This window comes from Lagenorhynchus albirostris, chromosome 15 (assembly GCF_949774975.1).
Source record: "Lagenorhynchus albirostris chromosome 15, mLagAlb1.1, whole genome shotgun sequence".
Classification (NCBI taxonomy): Eukaryota; Metazoa; Chordata; class Mammalia; order Artiodactyla; family Delphinidae; genus Lagenorhynchus; species Lagenorhynchus albirostris.
This window is the reverse complement of record NC_083109.1, coordinates 12,423,690-12,447,469: the sequence shown is the minus strand read 5'-3', so window position 1 is coordinate 12,447,469 and position 23,780 is coordinate 12,423,690. Positions and strand designations below refer to the sequence as shown.

Genomic DNA, 23,780 nt, shown 5'->3' with positions numbered 1-23,780 from the left:
TATCCATTCGTCTGTCGATGGGCAATTGGACTCCCTGACTTCAGACTATACTACAAAGCTACAGTAATCAAGACAATATGCTACTGGCACAAAAACAGAAAGATAGGTCAATGGCACAGGATAGAAAGCCCAGAGATAAACCCACGCACATATGGTCAACTAATCTATGACAAAGGAGGCAAGGATATACAATGGAGAAAAGACAGTCTCTTCAATAAGTGGTGCTGGGAAAACTGGACAGCTACATGTAAAAGAATGAAATTAGAACACTCCCTAACACCATACACAAAAATAAACTCAAAATGGATTCGAGACCTAAATGTAAGACTGGACACTATAAAACTCTTAGAGGAAAACATAGGAAGAACACTCTTGGACATAAATCACAGCAAGGTCTTTTTTGACCCATCTCCTAGAGTAATGGAAATAAAAACAAAAATAAACAAATGGGACCTAATGAAACTTCAAAGCTTTTGCACAGCAAAGGAAACCATAAACAAGACGAAAAGACAACCCTCAGAATGGGAGAAAATATTCGCAAACGAATCATCGGACAAAGGATTAATCTCCAAAATATATAACAGCTCATGCAGCTCAATATTAAAGAAACAAACAACCCAATCCAAAACTGGGCAGAAAACCTAAATAGACATCTCTCCAAAGAAGACATACAGATGGCCAAGGAGCACATGAAAAGCTGCTCAGCACCATAATTATTAGAGAAATGAAAATCAAAACTACAGTGAGGGCTTCCCTGGTGGCGCAGTGGTTGAGAGTCCGCCTGCTGATGCAGGGGACACGGGTTCATGCCCCGGTCCAGGAAGATCCCACTGCCACGGAGTGGCTGGGCCCGTGAGCCATGGCCGCTGAGCCTGCGCATCCGGAGCCTGTGCTCCACAACAGGAGAGGCCACAACAGTGAGAGGCCCACGTACAGCAAAAAAAAAAAAAAAAAAAAAAAAACCACACAAAAAAACTACAATGAGATATCACCTCACACCAGTTAGAATGGGCATCATCAGAAAATCTACAAACAACAAATGCTGGAGAGGGTGTGGAGAAAAGGGAACCCTCTTGCACTGTTGGTGGGAATGTAAATTGATACAGCCACTATGGAGAACAGTATGGAGGTTCCTTAAAAAACTAAAAATAGAACTACCATATGACCCAGCAATCCCACTACTGGGCATATACCCAGAGAAGACCATAATTCAAAAAGACACATGTATCCCAATGTTCACTGCAGCACTATTTACAATAGCCAGGTCATGGAAGCAAAGCTTATAGCTTTTAATGGAAGCATATCTGGGAGACAAAAGACTGAAGAAACAGACTTGGGAAGGTGTAAGAACCAGTGGCATTTGAGAGGAAACACAGCCACGATCTTATAGCAGGAAATGCCTGGTCACCCGGTTGCTACTGAGGTGGTGGTCTCCAGTCATTCTTTCTGTTCTTGAGTTATTACTTTAAGATTCAGGGCTCCAGGAATGAGAAGGGAGTCTTACTGGTACAGACTCCTATACTGAGATGCAAGAGAAAGGATGTAGCCTTTTTGTTGCCTCTAGCCAGAGCCAAGTACTTGGACTTAATCCTCCCAACGTGACTGTACTCACAGTGGTAGGGAGAGCATTCCTCAGAAGGAATAGGTAGAATGAGTATGAGATGAACAGCCCAAAATGGCATACCTTCAGTGTGCAGCTAGACAGCAATTTGAGAAATTCTTAAGGATACCACTGGATTCTTGTATACCTTATTTTGAGTTCTACTTCCTAGAAGTCAGGTAGAATGAGGTGATTAATAACTTGTTAGTCACGGAAGCCTGATAGGAAGGAGGCATAATCTTTACCCTTGGATTTATCCCTCATTAAGAGGGCAGTATTGTGCCACAGGAAATCAGTAACTGTATAAGACAATAAGCCTGACTTGGTGGTCATCTTACAGTAAGTGCAGTAGTTCAGAAAGGAAAAGGAATGTATTGGTAAGCACTGAGTTTTGTAAGGAAAGTTTTCAGTCTTAGCTGAACCTTAAAGGAATAAGTAGATTTACATTGGGACAGGAACAGGTGGCATCGTTTGTGGTTGAAAGCTTACTGAGACAGAGTCAGAATGGTTTACTCATCTGTCAGACCTAGCTGGAGCAGAGAATTCTTGTCAAAATAGGTATCCATTGACTTAGCTGAGAAATGTGAGCTGGAGTCTATAGGCATGTGCAAAACATTTGGCGTGGTGGGGAAAACTTACTAAAATATAATAATTACTTCAACCAAAAGTCTCAAGTCACCATTTATTCTTTAGGATCTCCCTGAATTTTTTGAAGATAATATGGAAACTTGGATGAACAATTTTCATACCCTCTTGACATTAGATAATAAGCTTCTGCAAACTGATGTAAGTATTATTTAAAATATTTCCCAAGTAAGCTTTTTTTAAGAATTATTTGAAATATAATGTTAAATGTCAATTATATCTCAATTTTTTTTAATGTTAAAAAAATTATTTGAGTGCCCTCAGAACATTGGAGGGAGGATAATTGTAATGAGCAGAATTACCCTTCTTGTAGTCCTGACTTAAGTCACCATTTATAGATAAGGCTATTTTATTACATTATTGAAAGTAAGGCCTCAAGAGTATTCACATTGTGAACATTTTATGAAATAGAAAATCATTTGTCATTGAAGATACTAAGAAAACTTAAACCTCTCTAATGGCCTCTTGAAAAAGTCATCTACAGTGTGGGAAAGAGGGGACATGAAAGTTTGTAATGTGTAAAAGTTTCTGATCTGAGTTTTGTAATATGTACTTTCAACATGTAGCACTGTGTTACTCATTTGCTTGTTTATTAATATATTTATGATTTCCCTCTTTCTCAACAAACAAAAAACGTAAAAAAGTAAAATATTAAGAATATTTCAACACCAGATAAAAATTACAGTTGGTGATGCAGATCTTTTTGGGTGGCATGCAGAGGGAGAATCATTACTGTGGGTGTACAGCAAATTTTGTGTGAGATTTTTACACAACAAGAAGCAACCAAAAAAAAAATAGAGTTCCAATAAAATAACTCCTTCAGTCCACTAGGAAGAAACCACTCCCTCAGAAAACAAAGCTTGTCTTTACACTTAAGTCTAAAGGAAGTTTTTCACTTACGATTCTTAAGGGAATTGTTTGCCCATTTAAATGCGTCATCTCACTGTGTGACATCCCTTATATTTATGCCTTGAGGAGCTGTTCTTTTATCTCTTCTCAATTTGAGTTCTTTGGCACATAATATAGCTCAAAAAGTATTTGTGATTGCTGTTATATGTAGTAAGCATTATTATATCAGTCACTGTCATGGTTTCAGGTGGGGTTGGCAAACTTTTCCTATAAAGGTCCGGGTAGTAAATATATTTGGCTTTGTGGGCTATATACTCAACTCTGCAGTTGTAGTTGAAAGCAGCCATAGGCAATACTATAAATTGTATAAATGAAAACAAAGAATGTGTGTGACTGGGTTTTAATAAAACTTCAGAAATTAGGCAGCAGGTTAACCCCTGCTTTAGGTTGTTCAACATTTTATAACCAGAATATTATTTGTGAGAATGTTATAGCATTAGCTTATTGGGAAGAGAACACATTTTAATATATTTGAAATGGGAACCTTTTGGGAGATAGCAAGACTATGTTACAAAGGAAAATGTGATACGATTTTTTTTTTTTGATATGATTTTTATTACTCAGGTTTTTGTAGGAATATATTATTTTCGATTTAATATGTAAATATTTTATAATTCAGCAACCAGAAGAAAAAGCTTTATTTACTTAAAATATTTATTCACGCATGCATGCAGTGCCGTGTCTTAGTTGAGGCACATGGACTTCTTGGTTGTGGCATGCACGCGGGATCTAGTTTCCCATCTGGGGATCAAACCCAGGCCCCCTGCATTGGGAGCGTGGAGTCTTACCCACTGGACCACCAGGGAAGTCCTGAAAAGGCTTTATTTAACTTGAAAACGTTTGAGAACTGCTCTCATTGATTAATAAATAAGAAGCATTTCGCCTTGTATTTGTTTGATAGGCCAGGTGAATAAATTTACAGTGGCGTAGATGTAGTTCACAGCACTTGGCTTTGATGTAAAATTTTTAAAGAGTTCAGGAATTACAGCTACTCTCCATGTTTATGATAGCGTTGAAGTTGTATGTTTGAGTTTTCCGTTTTCTCTTATGTGAGGATGAAGAGGAAGCAGGCTTATTGGAGCTCTTAAAATCCCAGATTTGTGATAATGCCGCACTCTATGCACAAAAATATGATGAAGAATTTCAGCGGTACCTGCCTCGTTTTGTCACAGCCATCTGGAATTTACTAGTTACAACAGGTCAAGAGGTTAAATATGACTTGGTAAGGTGATGGTGGAGACAAATAATTAAGACATCCCCTCCCCCCCCATGAAATAAATGGTTCCGTTTGCTCTTAAAAATATGCTTATTTTTGTGTTTTATTCCAGTTGGTAAGTAATGCAATTCAGTTTCTGGCTTCAGTTTGTGAGAGACCTCACTATAAGAATCTATTTGAGGACCAGAACACGCTGACAAGTATCTGTGAAAAGGTTATTGTACCTAACATGGAATTTAGAGGTAATTGTGGCAAAGTGTAAAGCTTTTTCAGGAGATTAATTAAAAGCTTGTTTTTTAAAAGAGTATGTTAGTATAAATTTAAGAATTTAAGAAGTCTTCTCTGTTGCTTTTTGTAACATATTCAGTCTAAGTTTTGTTGGATTTAGTATTTCACCAAGGCAGAAGCTATTTTGAACAGTTGACTTGAGACAAGTGATTGATGACTTTTAAATACAGAGTTGAAGCCCACCTAGTTTGTGCTTAAGGTTAAAATAGTCCTAAGAGTCTGTATTTGTACAAAATGTCTTTCTGACAGTTGGGAAGAGCAGTCATTAGATCATTCATTCAGGAACAAAATGAGGAAATAAAAGTGTAACGTGGGGTTTTATTTCCTTTCCTTTTTTCATAAAACTATATGTAAAGGACAGATCTTTAATCTGATACTGTCTGTCCTACTTGTTTTGGTGTTGAAATGACTGTTTATGAAATAATGGTGATAGTAGTTGTTAGGTTGTTTGTTTAATGTCCTTATCTGGCAGAATAACGAGTTGGCATCCCTAGATTGGTCTCCCAACACTTTTGAAGGTTGGTGATGAAGTCCAGTTCTGTGGACGTTCACATTAGAACAAGTGAGCCTATCTCGCAGCTGTATGCATTACCTATTACCTAATCTTTCAGGGTAGCGTTTGCTGCTCTAAGTAATGATTAAGAGTATATGAAGTAGTCATTTGTTGGGAAAGAACACTTTGCTGTAAAACATGGCAATTCCACATACTCTTCTGCACACTCAACTGTAGAGGTAGAATGACTTGCCATGTCTTTCAAGAGGTGATCTGAAATGTCATCTTGCTTTGTAGCTGCTGATGAAGAAGCCTTTGAAGATAATTCTGAGGAGTATATAAGAAGAGATTTGGAAGGATCTGGTGTGTATTTTGGTTTTTAGCTGTTGGTCTCTTAGCAAGCCAGTTTTAAAGTTGCTCTCTAATAAATACGGGGAGGTGAGGGAGTCCTGATAAGTGTGTCATTTCAGCTGGCTTTCATTGGAGAACTGTTTTCCTTCTTCAACTTGTACATGGTAGAAAGCAGCTCTTTATACGAGCTATATCAAAGTATCAGATGTAGAATTACTTGTCTTCTCTTTTTTATATACTTATGGTCTTTCAGTTTCGTTCTCATTTTACATTTGTGGGGAATTTTTTCATTGTTTTTGTTGCTGTTAGCTCTCAGATGGCAATTTGTTTTCTTATAAACTTGGTCGGTTGGTGGTGGTTTCTTTCTCCCATAATGTATTTCCCTTTGATTTTGTAGATATTGATACTAGACGCAGGGCTGCTTGTGATCTAGTACGAGGATTATGCAAGTTTTTTGAGGGACCCGTGACAGGAATCTTCTCTGGTTATGTTAATTCCATGCTGCAGGAATATGCAAAAAATCCATCTGTCAACTGGAAACACAAAGATGCAGCCATTTACCTGGTGACGTCTTTGGCATCGAAAGCCCAAACCCAGAAGGTGAATCCTTTCAGTATATTTTTATTTCTAAAACATAGTTGTTGGTACCACAGAAGTCAAAAAGAAGTGATATATTTCTGGTTATATAGCCTACTCTGTTAGATAATGTGTCAGTTCTGATTAGAATTCATATGGTTTCCAAAGATGGCTTTATACTGATGTATTAAGCACTTAAGTTTCTTATGGACCAAAAGATCAACAGATGCCACACTTGCTTCCTTAGCTGAGACTCAGTATATAAAACGTGCTAAACTTAAATTTAGCTGTTCTTTAATTTAGGGAAGTTTCTTTATTATCTATTAGAATAGTCTTATATGTAAGTAGTTTGTGTTTTGAAGTATTCATTTCCATCTTCAACCTGGTTTTCTAAAGCTGCCTAAATTTCCAGTGTGGTAAATAATTACAGATTTTTCATGTTATTTCACTGTTATGAATTTGTTTTTTAGCATGGAATTACACAAGCGAATGAACTTGTAAACCTGACTGAGTTCTTTGTGAATCACATTCTCCCTGATTTAAAAGCAGCTAATGGTGAGTTTTGTGAAATGTTTTTAGTACAGCTTACACTATACCTGCAGTTATTTAAAAATACATTTATTTATTTATTTATTTATTTGTCTGCACCAGGTCTTAGCTGCAGCGTGCGGGATCTTTTAGTTGTGGCATGTGGGATCTAGTTCCCTGACCAGGGATCGAACTCACGTCCCCTGCATTGGGAGCGCAGAGTCTTAGCCACTGGACCACAAGGGAAGTCCCTATACCTGCAATTTTTATTTTTAACTAAAAAATGAGTACCGTTAACAGCTCTATATCACCATGATACTGAAAGTGGTGGCTCCTATCCTTATTGCAGTTACTTTATTGGATAAAATCTCAAATGGTTGCCCCAGATCTTGCCCAGGTGAAATTAACTTTCCATAAAGAAAATGTCTCTTATGTAGAAGGAAAACAGGAACAAGTGAGACTAAATTTTCACTCTACATTTCTAATGTACATATAATAATGCACTAGAAATTATACTTTGGTTTTTGTTTTCCTTCTCATTTAAAAAATGAACTCTTGGGGGACTTCCCTGGTGGTTCAGTGGTTAAGAATCCGCCTGCCAATGCAGGGGACACGGGTTCGAGCCCTTACCCGGGAAGATCCCACATGCCCCGGAGCAGCTAAGCCCATGCACCACAACTACTGAGCCTGCGCTCTAGAGCCCACGAGCCACAACTACTGAAGCCCTCATGCCGAGAGCCCATGCTCCGCAACAAGAGAAGCCACTACAATGAGAAACGCATGCACCACAACGAAGAGTAGCCCCCACTCACCGCAACTAGAGAAAGCCCGCGTGCAGCAACAAAGACCCAATGCAGCCAAAAATAATTAATTAATTATTTTAAAAATGAACTCTTGGGAATTCCCTGGCAGTCCTGTGGTTGGGACTCCGTGCTTCACTGCCGGGGTTCAATCCCTGGTCAAGGAACTAAGATCCCACAAGCTACATGGCGAAAAAGAAAATAAAAATAAAATATTGGGTTGGCCAAAAAGTTCGTTTGGGTTTGTCCAAAATATGTTAAGGGACGAACGAACTTATTGGCTAACCCAATAAAACTAAAAAAAATGAACTCTTAAAAATTGAAGTAAATTTAAAGTACTTGAAACTAATAAATACTAAGGATACTTTCATATGTTTACAAAAATATGTTGATCAAGAGATATTCTTCTAAAACTTTGTGGAAAATTTAAATACACTAATAGGTAGGGATAATATTATAAAGAACTTCCATGTTACTATCATTCAGCTTCAGGAACTTTTAACAATTGGCCGATATTTTATCCCTTTCACTAACTTACTTCCCACTACTAGTGCAAGCTCCTCTAGAGAGACTTGCTCTTGATTCAGAATAGCTTCAATTTTGGAAGAAGATACTACTGTTATTTCATGGTCCAAATCATTTTTGTTCAATTACATAAGTAACACACGTTCATTTGTAATGAAACTTAAAGGTAAGGGGGAAAAATAAAATTATTTATAAACTTACCAGTATTAATAGCTGTGTAGTAGATCATTATATAATTAAGCTTTAATTGCTTGACATTTTGTTTACCAGAACCATGTTTTTAAAATCTGATAATGTTGTCACTAGTTTGGGAGTTAACAGTCCTTAGCACTAAAATAACTCTGACTTTTTTTTTTTTATATAGTGAATGAATTTCCTGTTCTTAAAGCTGATGGTATCAAATACATTATGATTTTTAGGAATCAAGTAAGTTGCTTTTCATTTATATGTTATATGCCACTTAATCTCTTAAGAGTTTTATTGTATACTGGCTTCTCTTCCCTTCTGTGCAATCATTCGATATCCACATCTAACAAAATTAACAATAACTCCTTGAACTTAGGATGCCAGTAGAAACTGTCATACAGAGTGAAGTAAGTCAGAAAGAGAAAAACAAATATTGTATATTAACGCATAAATGTGGAATCCAGAAAAATAGTACAAATGAACCGGTTTGCAAGGCAGAAATAGAGAGACAGATGTAGAGAACAAATGTATGAACACCACGGGGGGAAAGCAGGGGTGGGGTGGGTGGGATGAACTGGGAGATTGGGATTGACATACATACACTAATATGTATAAAATAGATAACTAATAAGAACCTGCTATATAAAAAAATAAAATTCAAAAAAATAAAAAATTAGGATGCCAGACCATGATTAATTTTCCTCAGTTTCTCTAAAATACTGTTTTACAGTGATTTTATTAAAATTTGGGATCCAAACAAGGTCTACACGTTGCTTATGGTTGATTATGTCTCATGTCTTCTAATTTACAACAGAGAGGTCCTTCTTCCCCTTTTTTTATTCATGTCATTTTTTTGGAGAAACCAGTCATTTACCTTGCAGAGTTTCTCATTCTAGTTCTGGCTGATTGCATCCTCAGAGGTATGATTTACCTCTTGTTCCTCTGTTCCCTGTATTTCTAAATTGGTAAATCTGGAGGCTTGATTAGATTTTATTCCTCTGGTAGGTGGGGGGTGGCGAGAGTTTGTCACTGGTATACTTTGCTTCATTTCACTAGGACACGTACATTGTCTCATCCACTTTCAGTGATGTTAAGAGTGATTATTGACACATTTTTTAATTGAGATACAGGTAACCTAATATAATATTCACCATTTTTAAGTGTATACTTGTGTGGTTTTTAGTATGTTTATTCTTTTGTACAACCAACACCACTGCCTCATAGATTATTTAATTACCAATTTGAATGGGAAAAACAGGATAGATGTTTGTGTGTTTTTCCCGTGTCAGTTCAGAGTAATGAGTTCAAGTGCCTTACCAGCCTCCAGAGGACAAATGAGTGATTTTTTGACTCTCTAGTTGTTCCTTCTTTGGCCAGTAGGAGCCCCATTATGTAGGTTCCTGTGTCCCCTTGACACACTTAGTAGCCTTTAACAGCTTCCCTTCTTTCATATATGACAGAATATTCCATGTTCATCTTGTACATTTCCTGCCCCAGACCTGAACTAGCCACACTTGAAGGTGGGAAATTTTATTTAGAGACTATAATCTAGGTGCTAGGGAAATTGGTTTTAGGCTTTTTCATAGGAGAGAGCCAGAAAATAAATAATACCAATATTATTACTAAAGTAATGGTGCTGAATGCTGTTTGATTTCTTTGTGTTTTTTATATCCTTCGTATATTATCCTATTAGGCATGTATAGTCAAGAAATACTATGTTTAAAGCAACTTGAAATTATTCTTTGTGCATTTTTGCCATTAACTTGATAAATAATTAGATTCTTCTGTTTGTGGGGTTTTGTTTTATTTGGGGGGGCATGAGAAAGGTTACTTTACACACCTCCAGAGTCAGGCATGGTACATTCAGACAGGTCTAGCTTTCCTCCCTGTTCCTTCTCTCGTCCTAAAAGTAACCATTTTTTACCAAGTTTTGGTTTATGTTTCCATTAGTTAATTTTAAAAATATAACCTAATACTGTCCTAGATATATTTATGTATTTCCCCTCCTCCTACACAGAAGAGAGTATGCTAAACACGCTGTTTATCACTTTGGTTTTTTTTCTTTTTTGGCCGTACCGCATGGTTTACAGGATCTTAGTTCCCCAACCAGGGATTGAACCCGGGCCCATGGCAGTGAAAACTTGGAGTCCTAACCACTGGACCACCAGGGAATTCTGACACCTTGCTTTTTTTCACTTAGTAAATCCTGGATGTCATTCCATGGTAGTATTTACACAGTTCCCTCTTTTTTTTTTTTTTTTTTAATTTAAATAGCGTAGTACTCTGGGTGGCTCTCCTGTGGTTTACTCAACCAGTCCCCCAAGAGGTAGATGTTCTGGGTGTTTTCTAACTTCCACTATTTTAAATAATGCTAATTATTTGAAACAATAGCTTTGTATGTGTCACATAGTGTTTTTGCCATTGTAACTTTGAGATAGATTCCTAGAAGTGACGTTACTAGATTAGAGGGTAAACTTATATGTAATTTTGCCAGATCTTGCCAAATCTCCACAGGGGTTGTATCATGTTGCATTTAAAAAAAAAAAAAAAAGCACCTATTTCCCCAAAGATGCTGGAATTTTGCCATTTTGCCAAACTCACAGATGTGAAATGGTATCTTATTGTAGTTTTACTTTGTATTTTTCTTAGAGTTTAAAAGCTTATCTTGCCGTTTATTTATTTATTCTTAGTTTTTATTGGAGTATAGTTGATTTACAATTGTGTGTTAAGTTTCAGGTGTACAGCAGAGTGAATCAGTTACACATATATCCATCCTTTAGATTCTTTTCCCATATAAGCCATTACAGAGTATTAAGTAGAGTACTCTGTGCTATACAGGAGTTCCTTATTAATTATCTGTGTTATATATAGTAGTGTGTATATGTCAGTGCCAGTCTTCCAATTTATCTCCCCCCCCCCGCATCTTTCCAAATGGCCAAAGGGCCATTTTCATTTCTGCGAACTATCTATTCATATTTTTTGTCCATATTTCCATCTGATTGTTGGTCTTAATTTTTAGAAAACATGTAATTTCCTTCTGATTATTATTATTTTTTAATGGTAGAAGATATATTATTTCATCTACCTATATATGTTCTCAGGCACGATCAATTTTATTGATTCCACTGGACCAATAAAAGCTAAAAGTCAGTCCAGCAAGTTCACTGAGACTCTGGATCCACCCCCTCAAGTCACTGATGGAGTCTTTTGGTCACAACCCTTTCCTTGTTAAAGCTCTTCACAACAGCTCCCCAAACATGTTCAGAATCAAAATACCCTTCACATTTTTCATTTCTTGATTCATATATTTTCCAAATAGTTTGAACCGTGAATAAGAATTTGTGGATCCTGAAGTATCTAGTTTTACAACATAAATCTCCTTTATAAAACTTTATCTTCATATCATTCCCCATTTTGATCAATCACATTCAGCCTCCAGCCAACTGTAGCACTCTCGACCAGAGAAAGGAAAACAGACCCACACCTGAGGCTGCCCCTTGTGCGGGAGTACTCCGTTTCCTATGTTGGAAATGCAGTGGGCATTTTTAAACCACTGATTATTCCACCATTAAGTTATCTGCTGTTGTCTGTTTGAAGATCACAACATAGAAATTTATTAACAGCCACCCCCCAGGGAAGACAGATAAATTCTATTAATTCTATCTACTTCAGGGCTGAATACCATTTTGACAGTTAGCTGTGATGGAGAAAGAGTGTAGCTTACATTTACTAAGTTTTTACTGTTTGTCAAGTACAGTGTTAATGCTTATGATAGAATCCCACCTCATTTGACTTATACACATTCAGTTATTGGGCCTCAGCAAAGAGAATGAAAGCGAAAAATTCCACCACCTAGTGCCTGTCAATGAGCAGACACCCCCCAGAGTGGGGAGACTCCAATCTACTCTTCCCTCAGTGAGCCTCGTCTTTTTTTTTTAATTGAGAAATAATTGACATTAATTTCAGGTATACAACATAATGATTCATATTTGTATGTATTGTGAAATGATAACAGTAAATCTAGTTAACATGTCACTATACACATTGACAGAATTTTTTTTCTGTTGATGAGAACTTCTGAGATCTGTTCTCTATATGCAGTATAGAAGTAACTGTAGTCACTGTACATTGCATCCTCATGACTTGTTTTGTAACTGGAAGTTTTTACCTTTTGACCCCTGTCACCCATTTCATCCACTCCCCGCCTCTGGCAACCACCAATCTGTGCTCCGTAGGAGTTTGTTTTTCTGGTGTTTTTTTTGTTTTTTTTTTCCTGTTTTGTTTTTTAAGGTTCCACGTGTGAGATACATGGTGTTTGTCTTTCTCTATTTCACTTAGTATAATGCCCTTAAGGTCCATACATATTGTTGCAAATGGCAAGATTTTCTTTTTTTATGGCTGAATAACATTCCGTCTGTGTGTGTGTGTGTGTGTGTGTGTGTGTGTGTATGTATGTGTGTGCACGTGTGCACTCCACACTTTCTTTATCCATTCATCCACTGATGGACACTTAAGTTGCTTCCAAATCTTGGCCATTGTTAATGCTGCCTGTGAGCTTGCGGGTGCCTGTAGCCATCTCTGTGTCTTCTTTGGGAAAATATTCAGGGGAATTCCCTGGTGGTCCAGTGGTTAGGATTCAGCGCTTTCACTGCTGGGGCCTGGGTTCAGTCCCTGGTCAGGGAACTAAGATCCTGCAAGCCATGCAGTGTGGCCAAAAAAAATAAGAAAGAAAATATTATTCAGCTCCTCTGCTGAGTTAATTGGATTGTTTTTTGCTGTTTAGTTATATAATCCTTCTGATTCTTAACACTGTCACTTTAATTTTAGTGACACAGAAAACAAAACAGCACAGTTCGTCTTACTCCCTCCAGTACCTCCACCAAATTACCCTGCAGCCATCTTGTAAATTATTTTAAACACACAAGCAGGAATAGAGAATAATATAATGATACATAACCACCACAAATCTTAACTCCAGGCCATAATTACTTAAACCTACACACACAGTGGAGGGACGCAGGGCACACCCTCCCCATTCCCATTCTATTCTCTTTCTCCCCAGAGATAATGAATGAATTCAGTGTAAGTGATTATTTATGGCTTTACACGTTTGTTTCCACAAAAATTCTATAGTATTACATAGGTTTAAGTTTTTTATTTATTTAAATGATACCCTACTATAGGTATTGGTCTACATATCTAGTTTTCTTTTGTGCTTAACGTTGTTTTTAGTAGATGTGTTAGAGTTCATTTTTAATAGCTGTGTAGTATTCTTTTTTTTTTTTTTTGCGGTAAGCTGTGTAGTATTCTATCATAAGAACATGCCACAGTTTATTTCCTGTGGATGATTCTTCAGTTTCTTGATTTATACTTTTTATGTGTCTTTGACAGGTATCTACCAGGGTTACATGCAATCTTGTGAAGCTGTTCTGTTTTAAAGATTAAAGGAAATGCTAAAGTTTTAGAGGTTTTTAGTGAAGATTAGTATGCTTATGTTTATGCCATTCCCCCCCCCCCTTTTAAGAGGAGAAAATGAGGCACAAAGAGCTTGAATGACTTTTCTAAGAAATACTTGCTAGTGAAAAGTATGGTTCTAAGATTAATGAAATCTCTGCTTCTCCATGATATTATTATTTTACCCTAACCATAGTTTTATGCTCAGAGAAAGAGAATTGGAAGAGTGAGTGTGAGCTGAACCATTATGTGAAGGTAGAAGTTTTGATTTTTTCACCTGTATCATCTCCATTGTAATAGTGGCTGAAAAAAAAACACTTTTTAGAATCAGCAAGTCACTCTCTTAGAGCTGTCTTTTACTCAAGATAGTATCAGTGAGTTACAGCATGTATATTGTTTTTTTCAGGTACCAAAAGAGCATCTTTTAGTCTCTATTCCTCTCTTAATTAATCATCTTCAAGCTGAAAGTACTGTTGTTCATACTTATGCAGCACATGCTCTTGAGAGAATGTTTACTATGAGGGGGCCTAACAATGCCGCTCTGTAAGTATTTGATGCAATATATTTTTTCATCTCGGGGTGAAGACCATTCTGTACTGGTCAAAGATATCTCAGTATATTCATAATTTCATTAGTAGTTAAAAAAATAAATGTGTATATTTTACTCATTTATACTATGCCTCGTTCCAAAAGGATTTGAGACTGCATGCTAGAGTAGACACATTCTGACAGTAAAGTTAAATGGAGGAAATTGGAGCAAAGGAAAATAACTGGGGTGTGAGGTTAATAAACAGAAGTGTGTCAGAGGATCCTGTACAGTAGTTAAAGAAAGAAACTTGTGGATTTTATGTGGAGTCCTCTAGCGGCCAAGGCAGAGAGAAACTTGGTGAGTTAAAATGTCCATAATGTCCATGAGATTAAAATTAAAAGTTATTCAGAAGTGGGCCTTTGTTAAGGGAATACAGTGTAGTAGCCCTGTTCATAGCAACATCATGCAACAGAGTTATTTTCACCTTGCTGTTTTTGTGATCTTATTTAGTGCTGAGACATGACACAGCTGAGTGAAAGTAATTCTCTAGGGTCCAAGGCAGTAGCTCTTGTGGCCTGATCCAAGGATAAAATGCAGAGGATTGGGTGGTCTGCATGTCTTTCAGGCCTTTTCTTCAACAGTGTTATTTCTTGAAACAGCTTTGGGTAAGAGATGGAAAACATTCTAGGTTCTTTCTTTCATCAAGAACTTGAAGTACAGATATGTACAGTGGCCAGTTAAGGGTTGAAAGGTTATCCTTTAGGCGAGTTAAGCCAGTACCTGTCTTCAGGCCCAGAATTTATGCAGAAAACATTTCCGAACTTGCTCCACCTCCAGGAAAGCTAGATGACTGAGAGTCCGGGCTCTGTTCTCGATGGTGACAGATGTGATCCAGGGATGACCTCAACAGCCGTAGACAATGTTGGGTTTGCTGGGTTTGTTTAATTGTGTTTGGTCCCAGATATGCCTTCTTAGGAACTTAACATGAGCACTTATAAAAGCAATATTTTCCTAAGCTGTCTTCCGACTGTCAGTGGTGGGAGATGGCTCACTTTTATGCCAAGAAGTGTGATTTAGTAGTTGCGAAGGGTGTTCCAAAGTGACAAGCTCAAGAGTTGGTAGTGACTGAAAGCTGTTTTTTCATCTATAGCTTTACAGCTGCAGAAATCGCACCGTTTGTTGAGATTCTGCTAACAAACCTTTTCAAAGCTCTCACACTTCCTGGCTCTTCAGAAAATGAATATATTATGAAAGGTAGGCCGTTTCCCTGGTGTACAGACTATAAGTATCTAATTTCAGACTACAGGGGTGGTAAACACTCTGAGTTGTACTTCAGGTTATGTAGTCTATGAACCAGATACTGTTTGTCAAGCATTAGGTAGGTTTCGATATTTTTAAATGAAAAAGTTTAGTTTGTTGGTGTTTTCAGAAAAAATTTTACCCTAACTTGATATAGAACTCCTCTTACTAAAGAAAAGGTAGCAAACTCCTTTTTTCTTTTCCTAGGTTGAAATTCTTGAGGGCAAAGATGAGCTCAGACAACATTTATTGACGGCATGTTCTGCTAGGTCTTGGTGTGAAACCTGGGTGTATTTGATAGACCCCGCACAGATCCTGCCTTCATAGAAATACTGCCAGGGACACAGGCAGCTGTTAACAATCTGTCAGGTGCTCCATTAGGAGAGTGTTTTGGGAACAGCTCTGGGACAGTCTTAGTCTTGCTTGCGGTTGCATTCCAAGAGTCTAGTATGGTGGATGACTCATAGGAAATGCTTTTTTTTTTTAAAATAAATTTATGTATTTTTGGCTGCATTGGGTCTTAGTTGCTGCACACGGGCTTCCTCTAGTTGCGGCGAGTGGGGGCCGCTCCCCGTTGTGGTGCGCGGGCTTCCCACTGTGGTGGCTTCTCTTGTTGCGGAGCACGGGCTCCAGGCACGCAAGCCCCAGCAGTTGTGGCGCTAGGGCCCAGCTGCTCCGCGGCATGTGGGATCCTCCCGGAGCAGGGTGTGCCCCGCACTGGCAGGCAGACTCCCAACCACTGTGCCACCAGGGAAATCCGGAAATGCTTTTTAATTCCCAGTGCCTCTGGCTTGGTCAGGACCCGTGTCTGTGTGTGTGTGTGTGTTTTCAGCACTGTATTTCTCCCAAGAGTGATGTGTAACTACTCCTGTTGAATGTCCATTTCTGTGAGGTTGCTGACTGGTCCGTGGTCTTCATTGCTGTGCTCCTAGGGTTTGCAGGAGCGCCCAGTATGTAACAGCTTCCCAGTAAATACTGTTGTGTGAATGAATGTGAGGATTCTGTGCCAGCCCAGAGGAGGGGCGCTGATCCATCCTGTAGGCCTCAGCTTTCTCTAGCAAGTGATATCTAGGCTGAGGTGCGGGATAGGTAGCAGTTAGCTACTTGGAGGGTGAGTCTTTGGCATCACTGCAAAGTCGAGGAGGCAAGAAAGGATAACTTTCTATCTATCCTGTGTGCCTAGCATACAGTAGGTGCTCTACTTAGTAAACATCTATTCTGTTTGTGCAAAAATAGCCATCATATATTTTTAGCTTGATAATGTATTTCTCTCCTGTGCGCAGTGTTTTTAGGTGTCTGTTAATGAGCAGTTAATTCTGTAACATGGGCCTTAGCTTTACGTGTATTTTTGGATTTTTCTCAGGCTCCTAGTCTCTCTTTTGGGGGGTGATGGGCAAGTGGCCTTCTCTTTCAGCTTCTGGTAGGCTGTGATCATACTTCCAATAGGCTAGAGGTAAAATTTCATGCCACTGATTTCTAAGTAAAGGAGACTCAAAACAGACTCCCTTCCACCTGCTGCCCGCCGTGTCCATCCACTACTTCACCTGCCTCCTCTTGGTCCGCTTCTTTAGCCACTTAATTATTTTTTATTGTCCCTTAAGCCTTCTGGAAATAATACTTCCCAGCTAAATTTTGTTGCCAATTGTTGGTCTAATTTTAAAAGGGAGGGAAATTTAGATGATTTTTAAATGTAGAGAGCTGTCTGGGGGTTGTGTAAGAGTCTTAAGATTTTAGTTTATGAATCAGTGGACTTTTTTCTCCCACTAATCACTCTTTTATTCTGAAGTTTAACTATTTGTTTTTGCTCTTTTCATATTTTACAGCTATCATGAGAAGTTTTTCCCTCCTACGAGAAGCCATAATCCCCTACATCCCTACTCTCATCACGCAGCTTACACAGAAGCTATTAGCTGTTAGTAAGGTAACAGAACCAGTTCTGAAAGTGCAGTTGCTTTTTAACCTAAATGCTTCAGACTGTTTGAGCCTCAGAACTCCCTGGCAGTCGGTCGGACAGAGAGAGCTCTGTGACTCCTTCCCGACCAGCAGTTAATGTGTGATTCTGAAAGTGTGGGGTGACAGAGATGGGAGCCTGGGCAGAACTCTCCTTTAAGTGTAAGCTCAGAGACTTTAAAACATTTTATTCTCACTTTAAAAAGTAACGGGTTCATTGAAGAGAATTGAGAAAGTACAAACAGTCTGAAATGATCTTAGATGGAAGAAGTAGGCTTTGCACCAAATGGACACAAAAGCAGCTATTCAGACTAATATAAAATGATGACTGAAGTCCTTGTGTCTGTTCTTCCTGACTCATTTCCCCAAAAATAAAATTCACTTTCTTTGATCAAAGATTTTAGATATTTTGATCCATATTTAAATATTAATACCAAGTTTTAGAAAATAAATCGGTTTAAGGCTAATAAAATTCCTTTGTAGACGCTTATTCTTAATTACTCTATGATAAGGAGATGAAGTCATAGGAAGTATTAGAGAGACTCAGAATAGTGATCCTGTTTGCACCAAATTCTGGGTAAGGGCCTTGGGCCTACTTGGGTTTGGGGGAATTGAGAGAAAAGAGACATAGGGCCTCTCCACTTTCACCTGCCCCTGTACATACACGCTTATCTTCTGAGTTCATCAGCTTCATACGGTAGCCTTCCAAGAAGGATTTTGTTTGAAAAAGAAAATTGAAAATGATATGAAGGATTGTCACGGTGCAGATACAGACATACTGAGGCCCACAGAGGTTAAGGTGTGCCCGAGGTCCCACACACGGCTAGTGGCAGAGTCAGGCCTTTTATATCCCTGCTCGTTTCTCCCACCGCTGTTTACAGTGACGACTCTAGGAGAGCACACAGGTTTAAGAAAGCTCCTTGCAAGTGCTGGGAGCTTGGGCTTACGTAGTCACCTCCCCGTGATTCGGAAGTGTTTTTTCATAAGTAGACTTTTGCTCATTTAAAAAAAAAAAATCCAAACAGGTATTAGTATTACTTCATTTTCTGAATTTTAAAGGCACTGTAAAATTTTAACATATATGCAGGCTTTTTAGTGTAATTTGTGGGGCTTTTTTAAATATTGATTTAAAAAAAATGGCATCTCTTTCAGTGTGCTTTTAGTAAGGTTAAATGTTTTAGGTTATTTTTAATATAGTCAATTGGATTATTAGAGTCATAAGCTTTTTTTTTTAAATTTCAGAACCCAAGCAAACCTCACTTTAATCACTATATGTTTGAAGCAATATGTTTATCCATAAGAATAACTTGCAAGGCTAACCCTGCTGCTGTTGTAAATTTTGAGGAGGCTTTGTTTCTGGTGTTTACTGAAATTTTACAAAATGATGTACAAGGTAAGTAAAAGAAAGTTATTTTTCTAGTTGAATAAAATTATTCTAGTGATTATAAAATGCAGTCTGCCTAAGAGATATGTGCCTTTTGTGTCAGAGTCATTAATTCTGAAGCTGACAGCTCTGTTTTTACTTTTATCAACAGAATTTATTCCGTATGTCTTTCAAGTGATGTCTTTGCTTCTGGAAACACACAAAAATGACATCCCGTCTTCCTATATGGCCTTATTTCCTCATCTCCTTCAGCCAGTGCTTTGGGAAAGAACAGGAAATATTCCTGCTCTAGTGAGGCTTCTCCAGGCATTCTTAGAACGAGGTTCAAATACAATAGCAAGTGCTGCCGCTGACAAAATTGTGAGTCAGATTTTGATGTAACTGTAATTTTCTAAGGTAACTGAGAAAAACTAGGGATGGCAGATTCTTTAAACTTTTTAAAAAATTTCTTAAACTTAATAAAAAGGGAATTAATTAGAACATGTAACAGAATTAATTAGTAGAAAACATTAATGTATATTTTATTAGAACTAGGTATCCTTTAGTAATATTTATCTCTGGTGGAAACTAAAAGAGTAAGAGCCAAATAGGTTAATTTCAGGAACTTAACTTTAAAGGCTTGTTGTGTTTTTTTTTTTTCCTCTACACTTCAGAAGTAAGAAAAAGAGAAAAAGGGTTAGATTATGACAGCATGCACCCTTTTCCAAAATATATCACCTGTTTAACTTTTGGAACAATTAATCCTTGTTGCTTCTTTAACTAATTATTTAATCTAATTTGTTGCAGCCTGGCTTATTAGGTGTCTTCCAGAAGCTGATTGCATCCAAAGCCAATGACCACCAAGGTTTTTATCTTCTAAATAGTATAATAGAGCACATGCCTCCGTGAGTATGAATATAACCTCATTGTACATTTAATTGAGGCTTCTGTTAAGTACTCAGAAAAATGCTGAATTTATATTGTTGCTTTTTATTCACCACTTTAGTGAGTCAGTTGACCAATACAGGAAGCAAATCTTCATTCTACTATTCCAAAGACTTCAGAATTCCAAAACAACAAAGTTTATCAAGAGTGAGTAAAATCATTTTGGTGTTACTATAGAAATAATGAAGGAAAGAGGCTAAAAACCCTTAGACTTTATATGTACATATAAACCTTTTAACAGTTATAAATTTTATATATAAAATATTTTAAGATGCTCGTATTCTTCAAGCACTAAATCAGTTTCAATATATTGTGTTCCAGAGGTTAGTTTGTAAGTTTAAATATCAAAACATTTTTCATTTTTAATAGAAATATCATAAAGAAATATAAATCAGAGACTGTATGTAAAGCCTTTTTATGACTGTACTATAAAGGCAGCGATTCTGTATGTTAAATTGTATTAAAAGGCCAGTATTGATGCCAAAGTTAGTCATTGGGTTTTAATGATTTGTGAATATTTCATTTGGCAGACTTTCACTAAATCACTTATTTAATGCAGTGAGTCCTCTGTATTGATACTCTGCACCTCCTTTCAACAGGTTTCTTAGTGTTTATTAATTTGTATTGCATAAAATACGGGGCGCTAGCACTACAAGAAATATTTGATGGTATACAACCAAAGTAAGTCTGTTTTCATTATTTATTATCCTGTTTTTAAAAGCAAAACATTTGACCTCTTAGTCTCTATTTTATAGATGACTTTATAGTTCTTGATGCACAGTGATAGTTATCTTTGTGGTTTCCAAAATATTCTTGGGGGGTTGGGTTGTAAAGGAAATACTGCAAACGTTTTCCTAATTCCCGAAGGTCTCCACCCCCCCCACCCCCCACCCCCGCCCCCTGCCCCATCCCCCAGCATTCTCTACAGCCAGTGTTCTATGTTGTGTTTAGACAGCTGGCATTGTCTCCCGGAGCCTGCCTCTCTGTTAGGGCCAACTGTGATTTTTCAAATGAGAAGAGTTTGGATCAGTGAAATTTTGCTTTTGATTTAGTATATATGCATAAGAATGTAGTTAGGCAGCATTTCCCATGTAGTAGGGAAAGGAAGGATGGAAAGGAGGACAACTCCTTGGAGAAAAACTTTCCGCATCTGTATTGTACCAAAAATAATTCCAGATTGATTGAAATGTAAAAAAAATGAATTAACCTGAAATGTACCAGAAAATATGCTTTTCGAGCTATAGGAAATTGTGAGGAAATCAGCAGTTTCATTCAGTGCTGGTGGTGCCTAAGTTGGTATGGTCTTTCTGTAGAGCAAAAAATATGTACTTGTTACCTAGAGCATCAAAATGTCCATGCTCTTTATCTACTATTTCCACTTGAAAGAATTTAATAAAATAAATTCTTCATAAAATAATGAGAGTATAAACTGAGAATTTTACATTGAGAATCTTACAGCATTTAGAATTATTAAAAACTTTACTGCTAGGATGTTTGTGACAATATTCATAGGCCAAATCATTTTTTTAAAATACAGCCATTAACATTTACATACTTAAAGGTATGTAAGCATAGAAAGTTGGGAAGCTTATAATCCAAAAATGTTAAAACTAGTTAATGCTGGATGGTGGGGTGATGGTAATTCTTTCTTATCTGTTTTCTGATTTCTAATTTTTCAAAGATTTCATGAGTAATTTGTAAAAACATACAAGACCAAAAGAATGGCTGTAAAGATTTTCCTTGAGCAGAGGCTTAAGGTAGTATTCACAAAAGATGATGACAGTTGGTCACAGAGTAGAGGTTTGATGTTTTTGTTCTGTCATTTTTAGGTCTCTCCCATTCAGTTGACCAAAATTAACAGCCTTATTTTGTATTTTGTTATATTCATAAGGAGTCGCTGAGCATAAATAATGTAAGCATCTCACTGTTAAATTAGACTATAGTGGTATAATGAAATACTGAATGAATTTATTTTGCATTGATTCATAGAATGTTTGGAATGGTTTTGGAAAAAATCATTATTCCTGAAATTCAGAAAGTATCTGGAAATGTAGAGAAAAAGATTTGTGCGGTTGGCATAACCAAATTACTAACAGAATGTCCCCCAATGATGGATACAGAGTATACCAAGCTGTGGTAAGTACTCCATGCTAAGGTGTTTTGGAAATTACAGTTTCTTTCCCCTGTGACTACAAAATTAACCAAGCTTATTCTCTTGGGAGCCAAGAGAATTTGGTTCTGACCTCAGCCTCCCCCCTAGCAACCATGAGATCCAAGACATGACTTGTGGGTTCTTCTGAGCCTACCTAGAAAGATCTTGTTTCCTGATGAACTTTTTTTTTTTTTTGGCCGCGCTGCACAGCATGTGAGATCCTAGTTTCCCCGACCAGGGATCAAACCCATGCCCCTGGCAGTGGAAGTGCAGTCTTAACCACTGGACCTCCAGGGAAGTCCCCTGATTAACTTTTCTTTGTAGGGGAATTCATGGACCCCTTTGAAAAGCCTGGTGAAAGTCCGTGGTTTAGATGATCTCTAAGACTTTTATGATAGTCACTCGACTAAACCGGCCTAAGTCCTTAAGAGGAGAAACTGAATAGGCCAAGAGAAGGTTTATGTGCTTGTGCTTGATGTCTAGCTCGATGTGCAGACCTAGCTTTTCTTGACCTTTTGCCTCTCCCTTACTATGGTTTCACTCAAGTAGCCTTCCGTCAAGTGACCTGACAACTTGAAGCTTATTTCTTCTGACTTAGAAGCATTGGATTGCCTTGGTCTGGCTTGATGCCATATGGCCTTCTAATCAGCCAGGCCTGGGTCACTCACACAAGCCAGCTTTGGCGGCTCTGGGAAAGAGACATTGGGGTGCTATGGCCAAAAGAACTGAATGGTTTCTGGTTAGGCATAAGCACCACTTCATTCGTAATTTCAAAGGTCCCTTATTACTCTGGAGACTACGAGTCTACAGTCTTATGTCTCTGAGGAAGCTGCTCCTTATTGTTTAAGTCTTCAGAGCAGTTACTTCAGTCTTTCTGTCATCTTCCAATCCAGGACTCCTTTATTACAGTCTCTGATTGGCCTGTTTGAGTTACCTGAAGATAATACTATTCCTGATGAAGAACATTTTATTGACATAGAAGACACACCGGGATACCAGACTGCCTTCTCTCAGTTGGCATTCGCTGGGAAAAAAGAGCATGATCCTGTAGGTCAGATGGTGAACAACCCCAGAATTCACCTGGCGCAGTCACTTCACAAATTGTCTACTGCCTGTCCAGGAAGGGTAAGTGTCTTTCTGGTCAAAGAACTCTGTCATTCATCTTCCCATTTTTGAAGGCATGAAAGCAGTTGAGTTACTTGGGGATCCCTTAAACCATTATTGGTGATGGACTGCCCTTCTCAGAGCTGTGGCAGCTCCCCCGTAGAAGGGCGGCAAGTGTGGGGGCGTTGTGTTTGTACGCTGGGATCTCTAGCAGCTGTACGTGTGCTTCCCATCTTGTGTAGGTTCCCTCAATGGTGAGCACCAGCCTCAACGCAGAAGCGCTCCAGTATCTCCAAGGATACCTTCAGGCGGCTAGTGTGACGCTGCTTTGAACTGTATTTTTTGAATTGGCTTAGTCCAGGATGGTTTCTGAGGACATCGTGGAGACGTCTGAGCACAGCTGTGTTAAAACAAAGCAAGTGTTCCTTTTGAACTTGTCTATTAAATGTTGCTTTAAGCTGAACCTTGAGAAAATTAGGTGGTTTGTGTGATCACAAATATAAAAGTGGGTGACTTTTTCAGTTTGCAGCTACAAAGACAAGTTTTACTAGCTTAGTGTATGACATTGAGTTGAGCATTTGCACAGTTTTGATAATTCTAAAATTTGACAGACACTTAACTGTGGAGGTTTTTTTTCTGTTACTAAATCCTTTTGTTTTGAGGCTGTTCGTATTTCTCTTGTCCTTTGTGTTTTTGTCCGTTTCCTTAAGCTTTTATTGGAAATGTCAGTAAGCAAAGAAATCACTTATGTAACTTGCCAAGAAATGCACATTTCATAGTTTTAAATCTGTAATCAGCAATAAAAAAAAAAAAAAAGACCTAAAATCTGTATCTAAGAACATCTTAAGCCCAGGCTTTTGGTGCTGA

The 23,780-nt window shown here is 37.8% G+C and overlaps 1 protein-coding gene across 1 annotated transcript in view; it reads left to right on the top strand.

Annotated features, from left to right (window-relative positions):
- Nucleotides 1-23,376, top strand: part of CSE1L (chromosome segregation 1 like) — a 41,435-nt gene extending 18,059 nt beyond the window's left edge. Inside the window, exons 8-25 of the mRNA XM_060122828.1 lie at nt 2,294-2,386; nt 4,209-4,376; nt 4,483-4,612; nt 5,449-5,514; nt 5,900-6,102; nt 6,549-6,633; nt 8,296-8,357; nt 13,978-14,114; nt 15,251-15,354; nt 17,223-17,320; nt 18,592-18,742; nt 18,885-19,093; nt 19,520-19,617; nt 19,719-19,804; nt 20,257-20,338; nt 21,647-21,793; nt 22,703-22,934; nt 23,156-23,376. Coding sequence (XP_059978811.1) covers nt 2,294-2,386; nt 4,209-4,376; nt 4,483-4,612; nt 5,449-5,514; nt 5,900-6,102; nt 6,549-6,633; nt 8,296-8,357; nt 13,978-14,114; nt 15,251-15,354; nt 17,223-17,320; nt 18,592-18,742; nt 18,885-19,093; nt 19,520-19,617; nt 19,719-19,804; nt 20,257-20,338; nt 21,647-21,793; nt 22,703-22,934; nt 23,156-23,245 — 2,241 coding nt within the window. The 3' untranslated portion in view covers nt 23,246-23,376. The remainder of the gene's footprint in view (nt 1-2,293; nt 2,387-4,208; nt 4,377-4,482; nt 4,613-5,448; nt 5,515-5,899; nt 6,103-6,548; nt 6,634-8,295; nt 8,358-13,977; nt 14,115-15,250; nt 15,355-17,222; nt 17,321-18,591; nt 18,743-18,884; nt 19,094-19,519; nt 19,618-19,718; nt 19,805-20,256; nt 20,339-21,646; nt 21,794-22,702; nt 22,935-23,155) is intronic.
- Nucleotides 23,377-23,780: the final 404 nt, after the last annotated feature.